The sequence below is a fragment of the Xyrauchen texanus genome, chromosome 29 (genome assembly GCF_025860055.1).
Source record: "Xyrauchen texanus isolate HMW12.3.18 chromosome 29, RBS_HiC_50CHRs, whole genome shotgun sequence".
Lineage (NCBI taxonomy): Eukaryota > Metazoa > Chordata > Actinopteri > Cypriniformes > Catostomidae > Xyrauchen > Xyrauchen texanus.
In genome coordinates, this window is record NC_068304.1 from 24,975,801 (window position 1) to 24,996,139 (window position 20,339).

Below are 20,339 nucleotides of genomic sequence, written 5' to 3' on the forward strand. Positions count from 1 at the left end.
GACACTATTTCCAGTGAGGGCACTTTACGATCCCATAATCCCTTAGGTCGGTGAATTGCGAGTCGGACGGCTCTTCTCAACTACAAGTGCTTCATATACCAAGATAATTGTTTTTTGTGCTTAAATGGTGCTTGTTCACAAAACCAGAGCAGATAGTTTTCGTGGTTGTTGATCTCACATCACATATTTGGGACAATGCCCACATCCCCGGATGAAGTATGCCCTTCATCAAGTACATACTCTGACAGTATGTGGTTTCGGACACAAGGTGAGACTCCCAAAATTGACCCACAAGTCACAAAACAGTAGTCTTTCAGTAATACGTTTAAAGGGATAGTCTTTCATGTTCCACGCAAGAACGAATGTCACATGGGTTGGAAACAACATGAGGGTGAGTAAATAGTTATAGAATTATTCCTTTAACATGCATATGTGTGGGTTTTTGCCCTCACCTGTGCCGATGAAGAGCACATCGTAGGTCTTGTGGACAGCCTGCACTCGGTGCACAGCAAGCTGTGTGTAGCGCACATTTCGTTTGAGCAGCAGAGGCTGGCTGCGAATAACGCTATCCATGAGGAAGTGGTCTTTCACAAAATTCAGCACTTTATCAGGCATGTGCAGGGAAGAGGAGATCCCTTGGGCACGGGCAGCATTTGTTATGCACTGCAGGATACAGAGAATGGAAAAACAGGGTTGATTTCAGGACATGCAGACACTTCATAAACATTGTGAATCTCAATTACTCTTTTCCTCGGGCTAATCATCAGATGGCCAACCAACCATGTAATATAAAGGAATATGATATAGTGAGTCGCAGGCTGAGTATTCCAACATTAATGCAACTTTCAACACAAACACCAGTGTTCAGCCAAATCTGGCTGCTAGAACTTGCATTTGAAATTCTAAAAGGCAACCAATCACAAAAAATGTCACTGTGCATTTGTAACTTTTTGAAAGTATTATGTATTTGCTGACCCATATGACTTTCTTTCCTCTGTGCAACTCAAAAGGGAAAATTTTGAAGACCACATGCATTCTTTTATATAAAAATGTCATAGGGATAAAAGGACAAAAAAACAAAACAAAACACACCATAAAATTATGTTAAAAGCCATTAGATGTGTTGCGACAGCTTGACATCTAAAATGATTGGGTGTTCTTTGTCTCATGACCAACCATAATTGATGAAACCTGAGTTGATGTGCCTCATGCTGCCATATTTGGTTTGAGAGCTAAAGAAGTGAGGAAGATTTTCAGTGAATTACAGCTAGTTCATCACACAAAGCTACCATAGTTTCAGAAGACTAATGCATATAGCACATGACTTGTATGGACTACTTTTAATATACTTAGATTCATTTTTTTTTTTACATTTTACAGTTTGACAGACCCAGTCCCTATTCACTTTGAATATATGGAAAAACAGCTAGGTGGAGTCGCCTTTTATTTTCCACAGAGGAAAGAAAATCATCTGTGTTTGGAACAACATGAGGGTGATAACAGGATTTACATTTTTGGGTGAACCATTCCTTTAATAACTTTTATTTGCAAAGTGATTTGACTCTAGTAAGCCTACAAAGTAACATATTTAAAAAATAGCTAACAGAGGATAGTTAAACATACCGCCCCAGGTCTTGGTTCTGGCACTGGGTGGTTGTAGGCGTACCACTGCTGCGTCTCCCGATTAACTTCCCTGTAACGGCCATTAAACGCCTCTTCAACCTGGTCCATGGTGAACGCACATACAGCTGAACTCCCTGAAGCACCTTTGTACCTGCACACACAAACACAAGATTTATTTAAAAAATTGTATAAGAATAATTACTATAAACAAATTGAAATACACACAAAATGCAAAATCTGGCTGCTTCTCATTTAGCCACAGACATAACAGGTGAGTAGGAGAGCGCAAGAGGGAGGCTATTCTTTTTGTGATTACATTTTTTTTATTGATTCATATATTAAACAAAGAACAGCAAAACATATACAAACAGAATCAATACTTAACCCCCACTAATAGCAATATTAGTAATAAAAGACATGGGTTACATTTACATTTATGCATTTGGCAGACGCTTTTGTCCAAAGCGACTTACAGTGCAATTATTACAGGGACAATCCCCCTGGAGCAACCTGGAGTTAAGTGCCTTGCTCAAGGACACAATGGTGGTGGCTGTGGGGCTGTGGGGCTTGAACCAGCATCCTACCTGATTACCAGATTGCCAGTTATGTGCTTAGACTACTACACCACCACCACCACTCGTCTCATCTTCCGATTGACATCACCAGCAGGTGGGTGTGTCTTTAAGACCAAGCCTATACAATCTAGAGGGGGTCCAATAGAATCGATGTAAAATCTTGAATTGTATTAGGTGCATCCTTACATCTCTAGATGCAGACTTTAATGTTTTTTAAATCCAAGCCCACACTCCCTCCTCCAACACCAAGTTTAAATCTTTCTCCCATTATCTTTTGATAGAAGGGAGTAATACACAAATGCCTCATGGCCTTTTCCAAAAGCAACAAGCAGTAACCAAGATCTTTCATATCTGTCACTCACTCGACATTGTGTCCCTCTTGCCACAATGCTGTACTACCAGCTGAAATGTCAGGGACCCTGTCTCGGCTCCTCAGCACAAAACCTGAATGAGTGGTTGCGAACCAGCTCCTTTTATACCCTTATGTCCGGGGGAGTGGCATGCAAATTCCACTCACCAATTCTCATTGGCCTTTTCTCAAAGATCAGAGGTATTTTAGGCTCCCAAAAGCAACCCCTAGTGTCACTACATCGACATAATGTCGAATGTGTGACAGATAAGGAAGGGGACTTATTAATACGTAATTTTGGAATGTCGACCTTCACCAGCATCACAGATATGCTCAGCAATTCACGCCGAATCTCTATCACCTGTCCGACCAAACTGACTCCCTGGTGGGAGGCCTCCAGAGGGGCATCAGCTTGAGCCCGTAATTGTCTTTTAATGTCTCCAGAGCCCAAGGATTTTTAATTATTTTACATGTTGTCTTCCTAGAACTGTTATGGGTCAGGGTGTATCAAATCTCCACAGTTTATATCATTAAAAGTATCAAAACTAGCAAAGTGCACAGAGCTCATCGTTCACACGTCCGAACCTCACATGGCATCATGTGACTCCCCAGAGGGAGGCTATTCTGAGCTGCTGCACTCTTGCTGACATCTCTTGCCTGTCCTCTTTTTTTTGCCCGTTTCAACACGTTAATGCACTAAATCAATACGCACAACTCTTACACTGAGTACGGCAAAAGGAGCACAATCTGGCTAAGCTCCAGGTATAGTTCAATAACAGCATTATAGGAAATAGGAGCAAACTGAATTTCCTCTTTTTGAAAGGTGTATAAGTTTACAGAGAAACACAAACAAAGTCACAACTCTATGTATTGTATTGTATGTAAACAAACTGTATTCATATAGGTAATATAGCATGATACATTACCACTGAGAAGTGAAGACACCATAAAACACAGTATTCTTCCAGTCCTCTTTGCTGGGGGTCAGTACAAACATGTCCTGTATGATGTTGAAGGGAAAACCATCATCAGGAAGAGAACAAAGGAGCTGGGCTTTTAGAAAGGTTGTCCATTTCTTCTGAAGAACCCTCTCTCCACCTTTATCACCCTGTGAGATAACACAAACATACAGAAATTAGTTCAGCTATGTGTGGAGGACAAGGGCATAGATTTGATTCCACCATTTCTGCAAGAGTGAACTAGAAGATGCCTCAGTCACCATCTAGAAATTCAACTCAATTAAATAATCCAATGGATATTATTGTGATTTATGATGACTACTTTCAAATATGGGGGAGAAAAGGGGTAAACATGCCTTGTTTGCAAAACATGCCTTGTTAAAAAAAAATGAGCATTCAGATAAATGTGATACATATTCTATTCAAAAGAAAAGCAATGGAACAATTATAAGATAATTAAATCCAGGCTGTCCTGTGACATTTGCATGTCTGATCTGGGGACACTTTATGAAAAAAGAATATGTAGAACTGGACAATGAATAGTTTCAAAGGAATGCTGCTTCTGTCACATGTTGTGCATTAGGACTGAGTTCAACAGTATTTTTTTTCTCATAGGGACCCTGGGGGCTTAAGTTTTAACTTTGGTCATCTAGGTCCCTTTAAATAAAACAGACAGGATAATTAAAGGGCCAATACAATGTATAGCAGAAGAGAAAACATGCTAGTTGTTGAGAATTACTCCTTCAGTGGGTTATGTTGTGGATTGGTTTTGCTTTTCAGCATAATAACATAACATAAGGAATACAAAAATAAATCTGACTTTATCAGAACATGTGTTGTGTATAAAAGTCTCAATCTTTGTTTACTTTAATATCTCTAACTAATTGCTGCACAAGCTATTACAAAAAAGGAAACTAATAATTTTTCGCATTGTAAATTACAGAATATAATTCAACTGTTAAAAAAATCTTTCACCAGCTTTATCTCATCTTATTTTCTTTAATGAAACTACATCAATGGAAAAAGAAACTGACATTGCTAATTTTTGTCTTTTGAATACAACTGCTTCAAATCTGATACCACGAGCAACATATACAACAACATATATATATACCCTGTACATTCCCTTCTCAATAGGCATGAGTTTGTGTATGTTTAATATTTGTGTAAAGACTAATTGCTCTCTTTACTTTAGTTTATAAAAAAACATTTTAAAAGTAATTAATCAGAACAATCTCTGTTAAAGAACTAGAGGCCAAAATAGCAGTGGGAGAAAAGGTCATTTAAATATTAAGCAAAAGAAAGGCATATCAGAAAAATGAGAAATCAGAATGAGAAAACAAATTACAAAAAAAAAGAGGAAAAGAGGAGATAATAAAATAGGATTGGGGGAATAACATGGACGCAGGTAAAGAAGAACAAAACCGCACTATGCATCAACTTATTTTTTCAGGGCAGCTTTGTATTATTGCCTCATTTGAGCAGAACTTTCAAGCTGAACACCTGAAAAAACAAATGGACAGAGAGATCAAATCAAAAATGAGAAAAGGAAGAGAAATTTAGGCAAAGAGACAGACAGATGTGAACTGCAAATGGACTGGACTGTCAGCCAGAGTTACATAAACAGATCCAAAAGCATTATTTATTAATCCACCTCAGCTGTTCTCCAAACAAAATGAGCTTTCCTCTAATGATAAAATTATTGTAATCCAGCACTCTGGACAACGCCTTCTAACAGCAGGACGGCAACAACACATTCCAATAAAATATTTTCAGAATCAGAATCAGCTTTATTGCCAAGTATGCTTACACATACAAGGAATTTGTCTTGGTGACAGGAGCTTCCAGTCTACAACAATACAAACAATACCAAAAACAGCAGCAAGACATAGGTAATTAAAAACAAAAAAGAACACAAAATAAATAATTATACATATACGTACATACACTCACCTTCATACATACCCACATACACACACGTAGTGCAAATCTAATACAATCTGTATATAAAGAACAAAAAACAGTATATTATGTACAGAGCAATGTAAGTAATGGCAGAAGTGGATATGTGGATAATATAAATTAAAATTAAAATTAAACTGTGTATTGCACATCATTATTGCTCAATGGGGCAATTTAATTGTTCATTAGATGGATGGCCTGAGGGAAAAAACTGTTCCTGTGTCTGACGGTTCTGGTGTTCAGAGCTCTGAAGCGTCGGCCAGAAGGCAACAGTTCAAAGAGGTAGTGGGCAGGATGAGTGGTGTCCAGAGTGATTTTACCAGCCTTTTTCCTCACTCTGGAAGTGTATAGTTCTTGAAGGGGGGGCAGGGGGCAACCAATAATCCTCTCAGCAGACCGAACTGTCCTTTGTAGTCTTCTGATGTCTGATTTCGTAGCTGCACCAAACCAGACAGTTATTGAAGTGCAGAGGACAGACTCAATGACTGCTGAGTAGAACTGTTTCAGCAGCACTGTTTTAAAGGGAATGCCAACTCATCATTGAACAGCAGTACCAAAGAGATGAAGCCATGTGAACCTACAGCTGAAGATTGAGTTATACTATAATCCAGGCACCTTAAAACTGAAAGAAAAACCAATAAACCCTCTTTCTACACAGCAACATACAAAACTGCACAGCTAACAAAAACTACTTTCACTGCCCTAGTGTCACAAGATAAAGTGTCACACCAAACAGTGGCTATAGTTTCTGAAATTATTTTACATAGGTCACTGTGATTTTACTTTTCATTGTGAATAGTTTCAGAATCAGTATTGTTTATTGGTCCTGGAACAACCTTCCTATCAAAGAAAGACAGTTCTATCCCTAACCCTGAGCCCTAACCTTTCCCAGTCTCTGAAATCTGATTGATTGACAGAAATTACCAACAAGGATGTTGATACAGGAACAACTCTAAAGCCCCTATTCTGAAAGGGATATCTTTAAAACACTAAGAAAAAAACAAGAGCTTATTTGTGTTCCTGTTCCTGTGCTAGCAATGCCAAGGTCATGGGTTTGATTCACAGGGAACACAGAAACTGACTAAATGTATACTTTTAATGCACTGTAAGTCACACAAATCTGCCATATACATAAATGTAAATGCAAGATTTAAATTATTGTTCCGTCTGTGATTTGACATTGTCATCAGTGCTAGAATGTACAAGTACTACCTTTGGACTTATATCTTGGAGTGAAAGTGGAGTAAAGTTAGGAATTATACAGGGAGAACCCAAAATTTAGAAAGAGCAGTGGAATTTCAATCGTTCTTTGACTTCAAAAGCTGGACAAGAAGGCAAATTAATCTTGCAGACACTGCACTCTGCCCATGCACCATTCAAAAAAGACAGGGTCAGTGCTCCATCCCAACAGGACTCGCTTAAGATTCAGATCACTCCTCATGCCCAAATGCACCTCTGCTTAAACCACTTTAAAATGAACAGTGTGCAAAGGAAATACAATTTCGGAAAAGTCAAAGATGTGATAGAAAAGGACTTGTGCATCAATCTGTGAACATTGCTTTGTTCTGTGTCATAACAGGATATATGACAATTAAGACTGCTAATGGGCTTTTGCAGGAGGGAATTACATTTGTTTACTTTATGAGAGGAGATAAGGCACCATACCGAGGAATTGTGGCTTACAGACAGATAATCATTGCATTCCCTTTCTTATTGCTGGGTTCCAGCAGAATATGGGGCATTCTAAAAAGGGTACCTGGGATAATTTTTAAGGTACTGGATGCAAATAAGCAGGCCAACCATTTAACTGTTGCGAGGCATTTCATGCAGCTTGTATGAAATCCAAATTACAAACCAGGGATCAGGAGAGTATGAACTTTCAAAAAGATGCAGGCAAAATTATCTTTATTTCCTTCCTGCCACTTGGAGTATTGGAAGACAGTAGGCATTTATTAATAATTGTTAGTAAAGCTGGCTTTTAAAGCCAAACTGAATAAGCTACATTGCAGTCAGTGTATGTTTCTACACATCTCTGTCATCTTTCAATGAGTTTGAAAACACTGAGGAATTGATGTGTTTTTTGGGTGTGTATAGTATGCATTTTCAGCAGCCTTCGATTCGAGAGTTGAATGCTAATATTTGCTGAGCAGTGATTAGATTTGGATGTGGACCAAGAAAGGGGACAGCTCTGCATTGATGTGCATTGAATGCATCTTTTTAACACAAACCTCCTAATCTCTCTAAAAGGCAGTGGATTCTTCCACCATGTTGGTGGCGAGACACATGAAATGATCATACATCCATATGAGCACAATCATGAACATGCACAAACACGAACACACAGATGGTTTATTGCTGTAGGGAGAATGGTCCTCATCCAAGCCCCTTTCACATACACATGCTGTTTTCAATGAAGCATCTCTCACCTTACACACACGAGCGATGCGTGACACAATGGTGTTGTCAAAGAAATCAAACTCCTTTCCTGCTTCACTGAAGAAGAAGTAAAGCTTATCATCATCGCCCACTGCACTGCCTTTGGGGTAACTCTCCTGAATGTAGGCTGAGCCTACAAAAGCCGGGTCTGAGGGAATAATAAAACCAAGTTTCAGTCCAAGCCATAGACTATACACTCAGACAGAAGAGTTTCTGAGAAATGTGGATTTTATGTCAAGCCAAGTCATTTTTATTTGTATAGTGCTTTTCACAACACACATCCTTTCAAAGCAGCTTTACGGGAAATCATGCATTAAAAAAAAACATTTAACTGTAATATCTATCATGTCTTACATTGTGTAGTTTGATTAAATATAATTGTAAAATGTGTATATAAATTAAATAATTAAACAATAATTGTATTTAGAACCCCTGTGAGCAAGCTGGAAGCGACTGTGGCAAGGAACACAAAACTCCATAAGAAAACAGAGAAAAATAACCTTGGGAGACACCAGGCTCACTGTGAGGGCCAGTTTCCCTCTGGCTAAATAACATGAATTTAATGCCAATATGAGTTATTTGTGTGCTGTGAAGTCATGGTTTAAAATTTGTAAATTAAGTAAGTGTTAAGGTCCAGTGTTTTAAAAATAAAAATACAATATTTTTTTATGAACTTTAAGATTAATGACTAATGTCTTTGAAGTCCATCCTGGATTAACTGCAGAAGTTCACATAGATGCAATTGTCCTTTGTTAGTGGGCTGATGAAGGCTTTTATTGGCAATTAAATGATAGCCTATGTATTCCATTTTAAGAGTGTAGTTAATCATTAAACAAAGGTGATGCAGGCAGAGATCAATGATGAGGTGCATCGTAGTACAACTTGCAGGTCATTTCGGTGAGGTTCGAAATTAAACGAAAAAAAATGTAACTCAAATATAGCCATTGGACCATTAAACATGAACTAGTGAAGGCAAAAGTTAATTAAAATGCTTTTTAACAGGGCTCTCATGATAATTATTTTTTTTTTGTACATTTATTTTTCACAAACTGAACACAAACAGAATTTTAATATATTTTTAAACATTTTAAATTGTATTTAACATTCAAACTTTCACAAACTGACATTATTTATAGCTGATGAGTGAAATAGATTTTTTATGTTCCCTAAATAGTATTATTTTTTGTATGGTAGGCTCATTTTGTAAATGTAAGCAATCACTTTTAACAGAAAGAGCACAAAGTAAGTGTATGATTTCTGCAAATGTATTTCCTGCACTGTACACATGTGGTGCTGGTTTTACTGTCGTCTTGAGGGGGCACAATTCACATCTTTTTCGCCTTTTCCCAACATCTGTATCCACTTTTCTGTGGGGCTGGTTACGCCTGCTTGAACTGACGCAACAACAGCTGCAGCTGATCGAGGTGGGTGGGAGCGCCGCTGGATCTTCGGTGTGATGAGCGCATTTCCAAGCTCCTCCAGGAAAAGCCGACGTTTGTACAATTTTCCCTCATTCCAGTTTGCATTGATTTCACTCCACAGGATGAAGGCATCATAGGCAAACACATCTAAAATGTCATAAAAACCACCAAGGGACAACGGGAAGTCTTGCGCTAGCAGCTGTAGGCTGATCTGACTTTGTCTAAATTGTCAACTTCTCCTTTGGTGGAATTATAGTCCAGGATGATTTCTGGCTTCAAGTCCTCTCTTGCACTCAGTGATGCATCTTTGTGCACTGTACTCATCACAAGAACATTCTTGCTTTTCTTTTCGGCAGTATGAAACAGTGGCTGCAGTTCCAGAGAAAGCAAGTATTGAAAAATGCAGCGTTCTGCCATGCATATTCAGAAGCTCGCTGGGAAGCTCAGGCTTGTTTATTTGTTGTTGTTTTTTTCCGATCATGGTCAGCTTTCGTTTCTATAGATCGACACCAATGTGGTAGGATGTAAAAAAGTTGTCACAGGTTATGCAATGACCTTGCAGCCCCTTAGTCATTTCAAGCATCACCCACATCATCTGTTTTGGTGCTCAACTTTGTTCCTTGCCTGTGTAAATGTGCATACTCCATGCACAGCTTGTTTTGGAATCACAGGCTGTCCAAATTTTGATGATATATTTGAAATCAGTGTGGACTGTGGTGCTTTTTGCATTCAGAGGGTTGTAAATAACCAACATAACATATATCAAAGAAATGTTTTTTTTTTTTGTCTGTGCAGCTGCTTTTGAACATGAAGGTGTGTGGGGTCACCATGACCCACAAACACCATCATTGTATACAAATTCTAAACAGACTTTCCACAACACATCTGTATGTCCTTACATTGCATGCATGTTAATTTCCCTGAAATAGGAAGTCACAAAATTTAAAGAAGTAAAATATTTTTCAGAATACAATTTTCTCAAAAATAAAAATGAGAGCTAAATTGTACCATCTGTGTCTAAGTCTTTTGCAGTACTAAAACCAGTGTGGAAAAGCTCCTTTTTGCCTACACAGGGTAGTAAATCCATCCATCCATCGTCAACTGCTTATCCTGTGTACAGGGTCGCGGGGGGCTGGAGCCTATCCCAGCTAACATTGGGCGAAAGGCGGGGGACACCCTGGACAGGTCGCCAGTCCATCGCAGGGCCACACATAGACAGACATACCAGGGTAGTAAATAACCAACATAATTGTTTTCGTGTTTAATGACTCACTTGAGTGAACTGAATTTATATATTCACTTAAAATTGTCTCATTTGGGCATTCAAATGTGATTGGAATTTAAAGTGCACAATAAACGCAGTTATCTCAAATAACCGTGGTTTGATAAAAAAAACACGATCATACGACAATATAATAATCACGACAGGTCTAACTTACACAATAACATTGATTTTAACTTAATATCTTGATGTTGAGTAAATAAAAAAAGTCCATGGACATGCAATGCATCAGCTAGCCTTATGCACTTTTTTAACATTTGTCATTTTACTTACTGCAAAATATAAAGCTAACAATCAGCAGTCTTAAGTACAGTGAGTAGAATATGACTGTGTAAACTGAAGCTAAATTGATTTGTTTTGTGCTCAGGTATTGCTTTCATGAATAATTGTCTGCAGTGCCAAAATGGTTTCCAAGTTGTAACTTCAGGGATGAATCCCTCAAGACAACATAATAGAATCAAGATGGTAGTGGATAGAAACAGAATACTATGGCTCTTACCTTGAAGCCAGTTCAGTGAGTTTTCAGTCTTTAGGGCTGAGCCCTGCCCAAGGCTTTTGTAAATGATGGGTTCATTTCCTTGGAAGTTACTGACTGTGCCGGCATAAAGCTCACCATCTGTAAATTAATCATTGTTTCAAGCAACAAACATTAACCATGCAAATCAAACAAAAAGTGAGCTAAACAATGGTTTAAATAAGTTGTGATAAGCAGGAATGAACAACGCTAAATGCAAATATAAAAATGCAAATAACCACATAGTAAAGATAGCTAAATAAATAGGCTTATCAACATTTCCCATATCTTTTGTTGTCAAAGGCCCATTTAAACTCTAGGGTATTTTCATCTTACACTTGTTAGAAACTAAATAAATTTGGCAGACGTACACACATGGACCAATGACATGCCTTCACCCTCAAAAGTGTTTTTTATGAGACCAGGTTGCAAATCACATTGCTGCTGTTAGTTTATGCATTTGCAAAATTAGTTGTCCTATTCAGCCTATTTAATGTTCATCATTTTGCATGTTGTTGGCTCTATGCAGTTCATGGTAACATTAATAAATAAAAGGACATTTTGGCATACTTTTGTGTGCTAAACAAGTTTGGTATTCTGTTGTATCGCCACTTGATGTCCAAAGTCAAATATGTGTCATGAAGCAAAGCCAGTTGAGAACCACTGGGCTACACAACATTTACTTTATTTTTTGTAGCACATACCTGCCATGATAGCAGTAGACTTGTATTCAGGGTTGAAAGGGCACCGGCTTCGACCATCTTCTGTGACAATCTCTCCCGTTTCACTGCGCACCAGGGAAAAATCTGAAGTATTCTGAAAAGAAACAACACAGAGATATTCTTGTACAGTATGTCTTTTGTCTTAGGTTTCTTGACAGCTTTGATGCTGTGTAGATCGAAATACAGACTAGACACAGAAATAATGTGGCTGTGCAGAACTTCATGTTACTGAGATAAGCTGGTACAGATAGTGCGAACAGGGGGAACACTTTCAAAGCAAAGGATGTTTGCTAACTATTTGTTTGATTAAATGAATAAAATGTAGGAACAAACATTTGTGTTTTCATTACTAACTGACAAGTAACACCTCAGTTACTATTAATGGTTTATAATGTGTTTTCACTCTAGAATAATTGTCCAGATACCCTTTAACTCCCAAGGAAGGAAACAGTAAGATCTCATTAATTAATAATGAATTACCATGATCATCACTTTAAAATAATTAGAATTTCCTTCATACTTATGTGGTAACACATAACTCATTACATATGGATTACCAGAATTATTTAAAAAAGACCTTCAGCAATATCAAACATAAAGAAATTAATCATTTGTAATGAACAGAAGCGATATCCCAAGGAATACACAGGAATAATCCATGTCTTCTGAAACGATCTAATCAGTTTTTGGTGAGAACTCCTTTTTCACCATACGTAAATTTTGACATCGGAAATCTCCTGCTGATCATGATTTCAATCTCTATTACACTTTCTAGTGCCATCTCGCTGGTTGGCCAGGACCATCCGACTCGGCTACGCAAATCTGTTCACCCGGCTCCTGCCTCGTTTCAGCGGTATTCGCTCCACTCTTGTGTGCGGCCAACAAGCCAGTGCTTTACGAGCAGAGATCTCCACCCTGCTCCTCAAAAATGTGATAGAGCTCGTCCCTCCAGCCGAGATGAAGAAGGGTTTCTACAGCCCTTATTTCATCGTAGCCAAAAAAAGCGGTGGGTTGCGACCAATCTTGGACCTGCAAGTTCTCAACCGGGCTTTGTACGGACTCCCGTTCAAAATCCTCACACAGAAACAGATTCTCACCTGCTTTCGACAGCTAGATTGATTCACGGTGGTAGACCTGAAGGACAAGTACTTCTCCATTCTGCCGCGACACCGACCCTTCTTATGGTTCACGTTCGACGGCCAGGTGTATCAGTACAAGGTCCTCCCCTTCAGCTTGGCCCTGTCCCCTCGCATCTTCACGGAGGTCACAGAGGCCGCTCTTGGCCCCCTAAGGGAAGTGGGCATCTGCATACTCAACTACCTTGACGACTGGCTCATCCTGGCCCACTCTCGAGAGTTACTATGCGTCCACAGGGACCAGGTGCTCAGGGACCTCAGCCATGTAGGGCTTCAGGTCAACTGGGAAAAGAGCAAGCTCGACCCGGTTCAGAGCATCTCTTTTCTCGGCATGGAGTTAGAATCAGTCTCAATGACTGCTGCTCAGTCAGTGCTCAGGTGCCTCGCTTGCTTCGAGCCCGGTACAGTGATTCCTCTAAAACAATTCCAGAGGCTCCTGGGGCATAAGGCATCCTCAGCCATGGTTGCGCCACTCGGGTTGATGCATATGAGACCGCTACAGCACTGGCTACAGACTCGAGTCCAGAGATGGGCATGGCACCACAGCACACACTGTGTGACAATCACCCCTTCCTGCTGTCAGACTTTCAACCCTTAGACAGACCTCTGCTTTCTGCGGACCGGAGTCCCCCTGCAGCAGGTGTCCAGATGTGTTGTGGTAACCACAGATGCCTCTTGACAGGATTGGGGCGCCGTGTGCAATGGGTGCGCTGCCGCTGGCCCCTGGAAAGGACCCCGGCAGCGTTGGCACATCAGTTGCCTAGAGTTGATTGCTGTAATTCTTGCCTTATGGAAGTTTCTCCCACTAATCCGAGGCAAGCACGTCTTGATCCGTTAAGACATCACCACGACGGTAGCGTACATAAATCACCAGGGCAGTGTGCGCTCTCGTCATATGTCAACTCGCCCGCCATCTCCTCAAGTCGCTGCTTGCCACTCACATCCCTTGCAACCGCAACACGACGGTGGACACGCTGTCACAACAGGTTTCGCACAGCGGAGAGTGGAGGCTCCAACCCCAGGTGGTCCAGCTCATATGGGACCGATTTGGCACAGATAGATCTCTTTGCCTCCCAAGACAATTCTCACTACCCGCTTTGGTACTCCCTGACAGGAGCCCCTCTCGGGACAGACACGCTGGCACACAGCTGACCCCAGGGGCTGCGCAAGTACGAATTTACCCCAGTGAGCCTTCTTGCATTGGTGATGTGCAAGATCAGGGAGGACGAGGAACAGGTCATCCTGGTGGCCCCCTACTGGCCCACCCGCACCTGGTTCTCGGATCTCATGCTCCTCGCGACAGCCCCTCCCTGGAAAGTTCCCCTGAGGAAGGACCTTCTTTCTCAGGGACGGGGCACCCTCTGGCATCCGCACCCAGACCTCTGGAACCTCCACGTCTGGCCCCTGGACGGGATGCAGAAGATCAAGTGTATCTACCACCTGCTGTCGTAGACACGATCAACCAGGCCAGAGATCGTGTCTATATTTTTATTACCATTATTATCATCATTATCATTGCTGGTTGTATAGTTATTATTTTATTTAATAGTTGCCTAACAAAAACAACAACAATAATAATTCAACTAACAGGGAGCTGAAATTCATTGATATGATTTTAATACTGTATGAAAGCAAGTTTAGAAATAAATTACAAGTACACATTTAACAACCAATAGCATGCAAAAGTTTGGAATAATGTACAGATTTAGCTGTTTCAAAATTGGTTCTTTAATTCACCAAAGTGGCATTCAACTGATCAAAAAGAATAGCCAGGACATTACAGATGTAAAAAACAGCACCATCACTATTTGTATAAGTCATTTTTTATCAAATCTAGACTGGCCCCATTTTCAGCAGCCATCACTCCCTTGAGTAATCGTGCAAAATTGCTAATTTGGGTCTAGAACATCACTTGCCATTATATCAAACACAGTTGAAAGCTGTTTGGTTTGCTAAATGAAGCTTAACGTTGTCTTTTTGTTTGTTTGTTAGTTGCCACAGTATGCAATAGACTGGCATGTCTTAAGGTCAATATTAGGCCTAAAATGGCAAAAAAGAAAGGTCTTTCTCTAGAAACTCATCAGTCAATCGTTGTTTTGAGGAATGAAGGCTATATAATGCTTGAAATTGCCAAATAAACTGAAGATTGCATACAAAGGTGTACACTACAGTCTTCAAAGACAAAGAACAACTGTCTCTAACAAGGACAGAAAGAGATGTGGAAGGCCAGATGTACAACTAAATAAGAGGATAAGTACATCAGAGTCTCTAGTTTGAGAAATAGACAATGCACATGTCCTCAGCTGACAGCTTTGTTGAATTCTACTCGCTCAACACCAGTTTCATGTACAACTGTAAAAAGAAGACTCAGGGGTTATGGATCTTAATCCCATTGAGCTTTTGTGGGATCAGCTAGACTGTTACAAACCACGCCTCTGTAGTTCCTCCCTCTCACCACCAGAGGTCTCCATCACCCGGGTATCGACTTTAACTCCATTTCCCATAATCCCCATACCTAGCACAGATTACCTGCTCACCTGTTTCTCATTAATTCACCTATTTAAGACTCACTCTCACTCTCTCTCTCTCTCTCTCGTTGCAAAGTCTTGTTTTGCCCTGGCTGACATTTCTGAGCGTTCCTCTTTATTGTCTTTATTCTTGTTTATTGCTTTTCCTGTGTATGATCCTGGACTGTTTACCCTGTTTTGACCTGTTGCTCTCTGCCTACTATTACTGCCTTGTTTACCTGGATATAACCTGTGATTATCTGCCGCCTGCCATGACCCCTTGCCTGTTTATTGACTACCTCTCTGGATTGCATTGGATTTTACTGTTGCTGGTGATTGACCCCTGCCTGTCTGTGTTACTACGTTTACTGTTATTAAAGCTGCATATGGATCTCAACTCTGTTGACTCGTCATTACAGACTGTAAGTTGCGTGAGAAGTGCCTTACAAGACATCCACAGCTATGGCAAGAGCTACAGGAAGCGTGGGGTGAAATGTCACCTGAGTATATGGACAAACCGACAGTTAGAATGCCAAGTATCTGCAAAGCTGTCATTGCATGTGGATGAGTTTTTGATGAGAAATCTTTGAAGTAGTTTAAGAAGTTCTGAACATTTTTAAATTGTAAATGATAGAATTTTCATTTTTAGGTGATCTATCACTGTAAAGGTCTTACTTATTTTAGATGTAAATCAAAAATGTATGGAACTGTTCTGTTGGTTCATGAACTCATTGCTTAACTGTAATTACTAAAACTACAATGTGGACTAAAATCTAAAATCTTTAAACTATGAAATAGAAATGTGTCAATAAAATACAAATTAAACCATTATGAAAGGGATGATTTACCCAAAAACTAAAATTGTGTTACCATTTAAATAATTTATTTTGTGTTCCATGAAAGAAAGTCATACAGGTTTGGAGCCACATGAGGGTGAGTACTGACATTCATGACATTTGTTTATGAATGACCTATCCCTTTAAGAAAGTCATAGCTGAAACAAACTAAAATTAAAATTGAAATTAACAGTATAATTTGAAAATAGTACTTAAATAAAAACAAACCTGGAAAACTACAACAGTCTTGCTTGGTAATACAAGAGCTGATTCACTGAGAATCTTAAATGTTACTTGTCAGTGTTGACCTCTCAAGGCTACAGACTGATCCAGGCAGAGTGTCCAGTTTGTGGGGTCTAAATAAAGTGCAGCGCAATAATCATTTCTCATCCAAACAGCATTCACCCTCAAGGAGAATGGAAGAGTGTATTTCACAGAGGAGATTTTGTTTGACTGAGTAAATTACATGGATAATTAAATCCTCCCTTGCAGCATGTTAAATGCATTGAGGGATGTAGTGAAATCCTGCTGTAGAATAAAGCAAAACCAAACACACAGTACTTACAATGTATGCGCAGATAGGGCTGAAAGCATATGTTCCACACACATAGAGATGAGTGCTGTTCACACGCAGTAAAATCTTGACATAATTGAAGCAGTCAGTCTAGATAAAGAAAGGGTACATATGGAAGAAAAGAGTGCAAGTGAGAAAGGAGAGACATACGGTATTCCTAGATGCCTACACTGTATTTGAAACATTACATGTGAGTGGACTTTTGCAAATCAACATCAAGATTTAATGTTAAAATGTATTTGAATGTATTGGGGAAAGTGTATATCTTAGGTCTTTTAACTGGCCACCCTTTTTTGTTAACACATTTTACGTTCACTAGTTCATTTGAAATTGTTCTATAATGTGACATTTTATAAGTACAAATATTCCTTCTAGTCTCTTTATTAGTCTCTAATTAATATGAGCTCATAAAAGTTGCATGTAAAATATTAATAAAATGCTGTTTCAAATAATTTTAGATGGTGCATAGCATGTCACACGGCAGGACATTTCAACTTCCTAAAATGATTTAATGTCAACAATCGACTGACAGATTTGCTGTATAAAAGCACATATTTTAAGTAAGCTCTAGGTCGCGAGCACATATTTATTTGTTGGCTTGTTTTCACATCACTAGGCTTGATCTTAATCCTCTTTAATATTCTGGGAGAGGTTTCTGGAATCTCTGTGTCATCTGTCTAAAACAACAGTAGTTATTAAGTTGTCTTCATCAAGGTCCAGACATCCATCCCAACCTGGCTCTCAAGACAAATCAGTCTGGCAGCAAATTTGGCATGATTTTTAATCTAATAACAGCCATTTCACAGTGTCACGCTTTCAGGAAAATTACAGTGTGGCCGCATCAAGGCAATAATGGACCTTACTAGTTAAAAGTGTTGCAGGGGCCACTTTCTCTGATTGAAATTTATCATGATTGTATTGAAAATAACTTACTTTGCAGGCTGTTCAAACTTGAGTTGGTTTGAGCACTATCTGTCATTTTTAAACTATAAATGGCTTGACATGGGACTTTTGGCATTTTTTACATATGCACAGGGGTAAATATTTTATCCACTCACCTGTAAGTCTTTCCCTTTGAAACTGCACTCGTCTCTCTTCTTCTGTGGTGTGTGCCACGTTAACTGCATAAGTAAAAAATGTAAGCTGGCATTAGGCAAAACAGATTCAATTGAGCATTCTCAGCAGCCATAGTGCATTTACCGTAACATGATGCATTACCACTCACATTCTGTATATATAATTTGACATTAAGTACAGTGAGTCACCTTGGATATAACATACTTTCTGTGGAGTGTAAAATTAATCATGCAACACAGAATATTTGTATGGGACTGTGAATGTTTATATATTATATGACTTCTATGACTGCAAGTTAATTTGTTTCAAAGTATAATACAGTAATACATATGCAAACAATGTTTATGGGTATTATGCTTCAGTGATGGTTGGATCCAACATTCAGATTCACAAGATATAATCTACATATATTAGTGCTAAAATATATGGCTTGCTGTTTGCCAATGGATGAGCTTGAGCACGAGACTTGGCTGAAGCACACAGTTCCCTCCTAAACCTAAATATGGAAAGATGATTTGGGATGATGAGTGAAGTGGGGTTGTTTATATAGCTGTAATGCAGTAATTGGTGGGATTATATGAACATGCTGCTCCTGATCTCCCATTTGGAACTCAATTTACTAGTGCTCATACAAACAATGCACATACTTGTACATCCACCAAAAATAAACTCCTAGACATACTCACATTGCGCTGCAGCTGCGTTCTGCTGATATCGGTGATACTGAGTGCAAAGAGAGTCTCTCGAGCGCCAACATACAGCATTTTATCCTCTTTACTCAGGAGCAGAGAGGTGTAATTGAAGACTCCATCAGGTGAAAATCTCTTGGCCGACCTCTCGTTTGCATCTTTGAACAGATATGAAAAAAAGAGAAAGGGGCGAGTGAGGAATGTTAGCAAAACCGAGCCAACAGGATTTACTACTGCAAAAATTATAAATGTGTAAGAGTCCGATATGTGACACATACATTATATTGTATTAGATAATAATGTTACATTGCTGGATCCAGAAATTCTTTTCTACAATCTGGCATTGACAAAGCTTCTAAAACTTGTTGCAACCATAAAATGTTTGAATCAATGAAGAATGAGTGTGTGTGCATGTGTGTGGTCACATATTGCTCAGAGACAGATGTTCATCTCTTAATCAAAGATAGTGTCCTGTATCATTATCATGACAGCTCCTGCAGGCTGTTTCCCTGTTTCCAAGACAACCGCAGCAATAAGAAGTGGTATCTTTCCCACCAGTAGAGAGTATTTACTGAAGCGAGCTGGGATTGGCTCATCACTTTGTATGTTTATTTTTACCCACAAAACAAAAACATAAACAAATAAAAAATAATTTAGCATGGCTTCTTAGGACTTCAAGCTGCTTGAAAATATAGTGGTGACTAAATCAATGTTTGGGACCCACCCTATGACAAAATAAAGTACTGGGGGGTGGGGATCCTGTTTTGTCTCATTAAAGATCTTTCAAATTATTGACAACACAATTGAAGGTAAAATTAATTATGTCAGTGAATTCACTAAAACTTAATATGGAACTTTTACATAAGTAAGGGAATTTGAACTCTGGTTGAAACAATTTAATCTTATTTTACCAAAGGTTGGCACAAAAAAACTCTCTTCTCTAATGCAACAATGACAGCCATCCAAGATACCAGCAAGTCTTAAGATGTATGTTGAATCATTGCCCCATTTAACAGGTTGAAACACAAACTTCTTCTGTACATTACAGCTGACAAAGATGAATCACACTCGTCTTTCAGTCTAGAGTAAACAATACAGAGGTCAAAACATCTAATTTGTTTTTGTTAATACTGTACTATAAACTGCACACACTGATGGTCTCAAAGCACAGACTGGCATGCCTTATTTCATTTTGCATAAATCAAGGGTTTTCAACCTTTATATGTATTTACAATGTACATTACATAGACCCATGCAGGGACTGCAAAGTTTGCTTCATTCCAGTAAAACAATTCATTGATTCATCATGTGCTTCTACACTTTCAAGTAACACAAAGTGTTTTCATCTATTAAAATACATTTATTTTAGCAACATCAGTAAAATCATCAACACTTCACTTGTTGTTGGTTCATTTGGTTGTGTCGGACATGACCAAAATGTAAATTAAATGTGTTGTTGTATCAAGAACTGCTGCAACTGGATCACGGATATGAACTCAAGAACTGCTCCAACTGAAGTCAGGTTCAAGACCAAAACATTCAATCTGTCTTGTGAACCAATTCAACTGTTTCACTGAAAAGAACCAGATAAGATTAATGATGTGATCATGAATCAGACATCACTACAGTACATCATGCTCACCAACATCATATTGAATACAAGTCAATATAAATTAT

The 20,339-nt window shown here is 39.0% G+C and overlaps 1 protein-coding gene across 1 annotated transcript in view; it reads right to left on the reverse strand.

Annotated features, from left to right (window-relative positions):
* Window positions 1-20,339, reverse strand: part of LOC127623391 (semaphorin-4B-like) — an 84,132-nt gene that overhangs the window by 14,893 nt on the left and 48,900 nt on the right. Inside the window, exons 3-11 of the mRNA XM_052097845.1 lie at window positions 18,660-18,820; window positions 17,955-18,017; window positions 16,888-16,986; window positions 11,826-11,937; window positions 11,107-11,223; window positions 7,895-8,052; window positions 3,474-3,655; window positions 1,624-1,774; window positions 453-663 (exon numbers count right to left, since the gene is read on the reverse strand). Coding sequence (XP_051953805.1) covers window positions 453-663; window positions 1,624-1,774; window positions 3,474-3,655; window positions 7,895-8,052; window positions 11,107-11,223; window positions 11,826-11,937; window positions 16,888-16,986; window positions 17,955-18,017; window positions 18,660-18,820 — 1,254 coding nt within the window. The remainder of the gene's footprint in view (window positions 1-452; window positions 664-1,623; window positions 1,775-3,473; window positions 3,656-7,894; window positions 8,053-11,106; window positions 11,224-11,825; window positions 11,938-16,887; window positions 16,987-17,954; window positions 18,018-18,659; window positions 18,821-20,339) is intronic.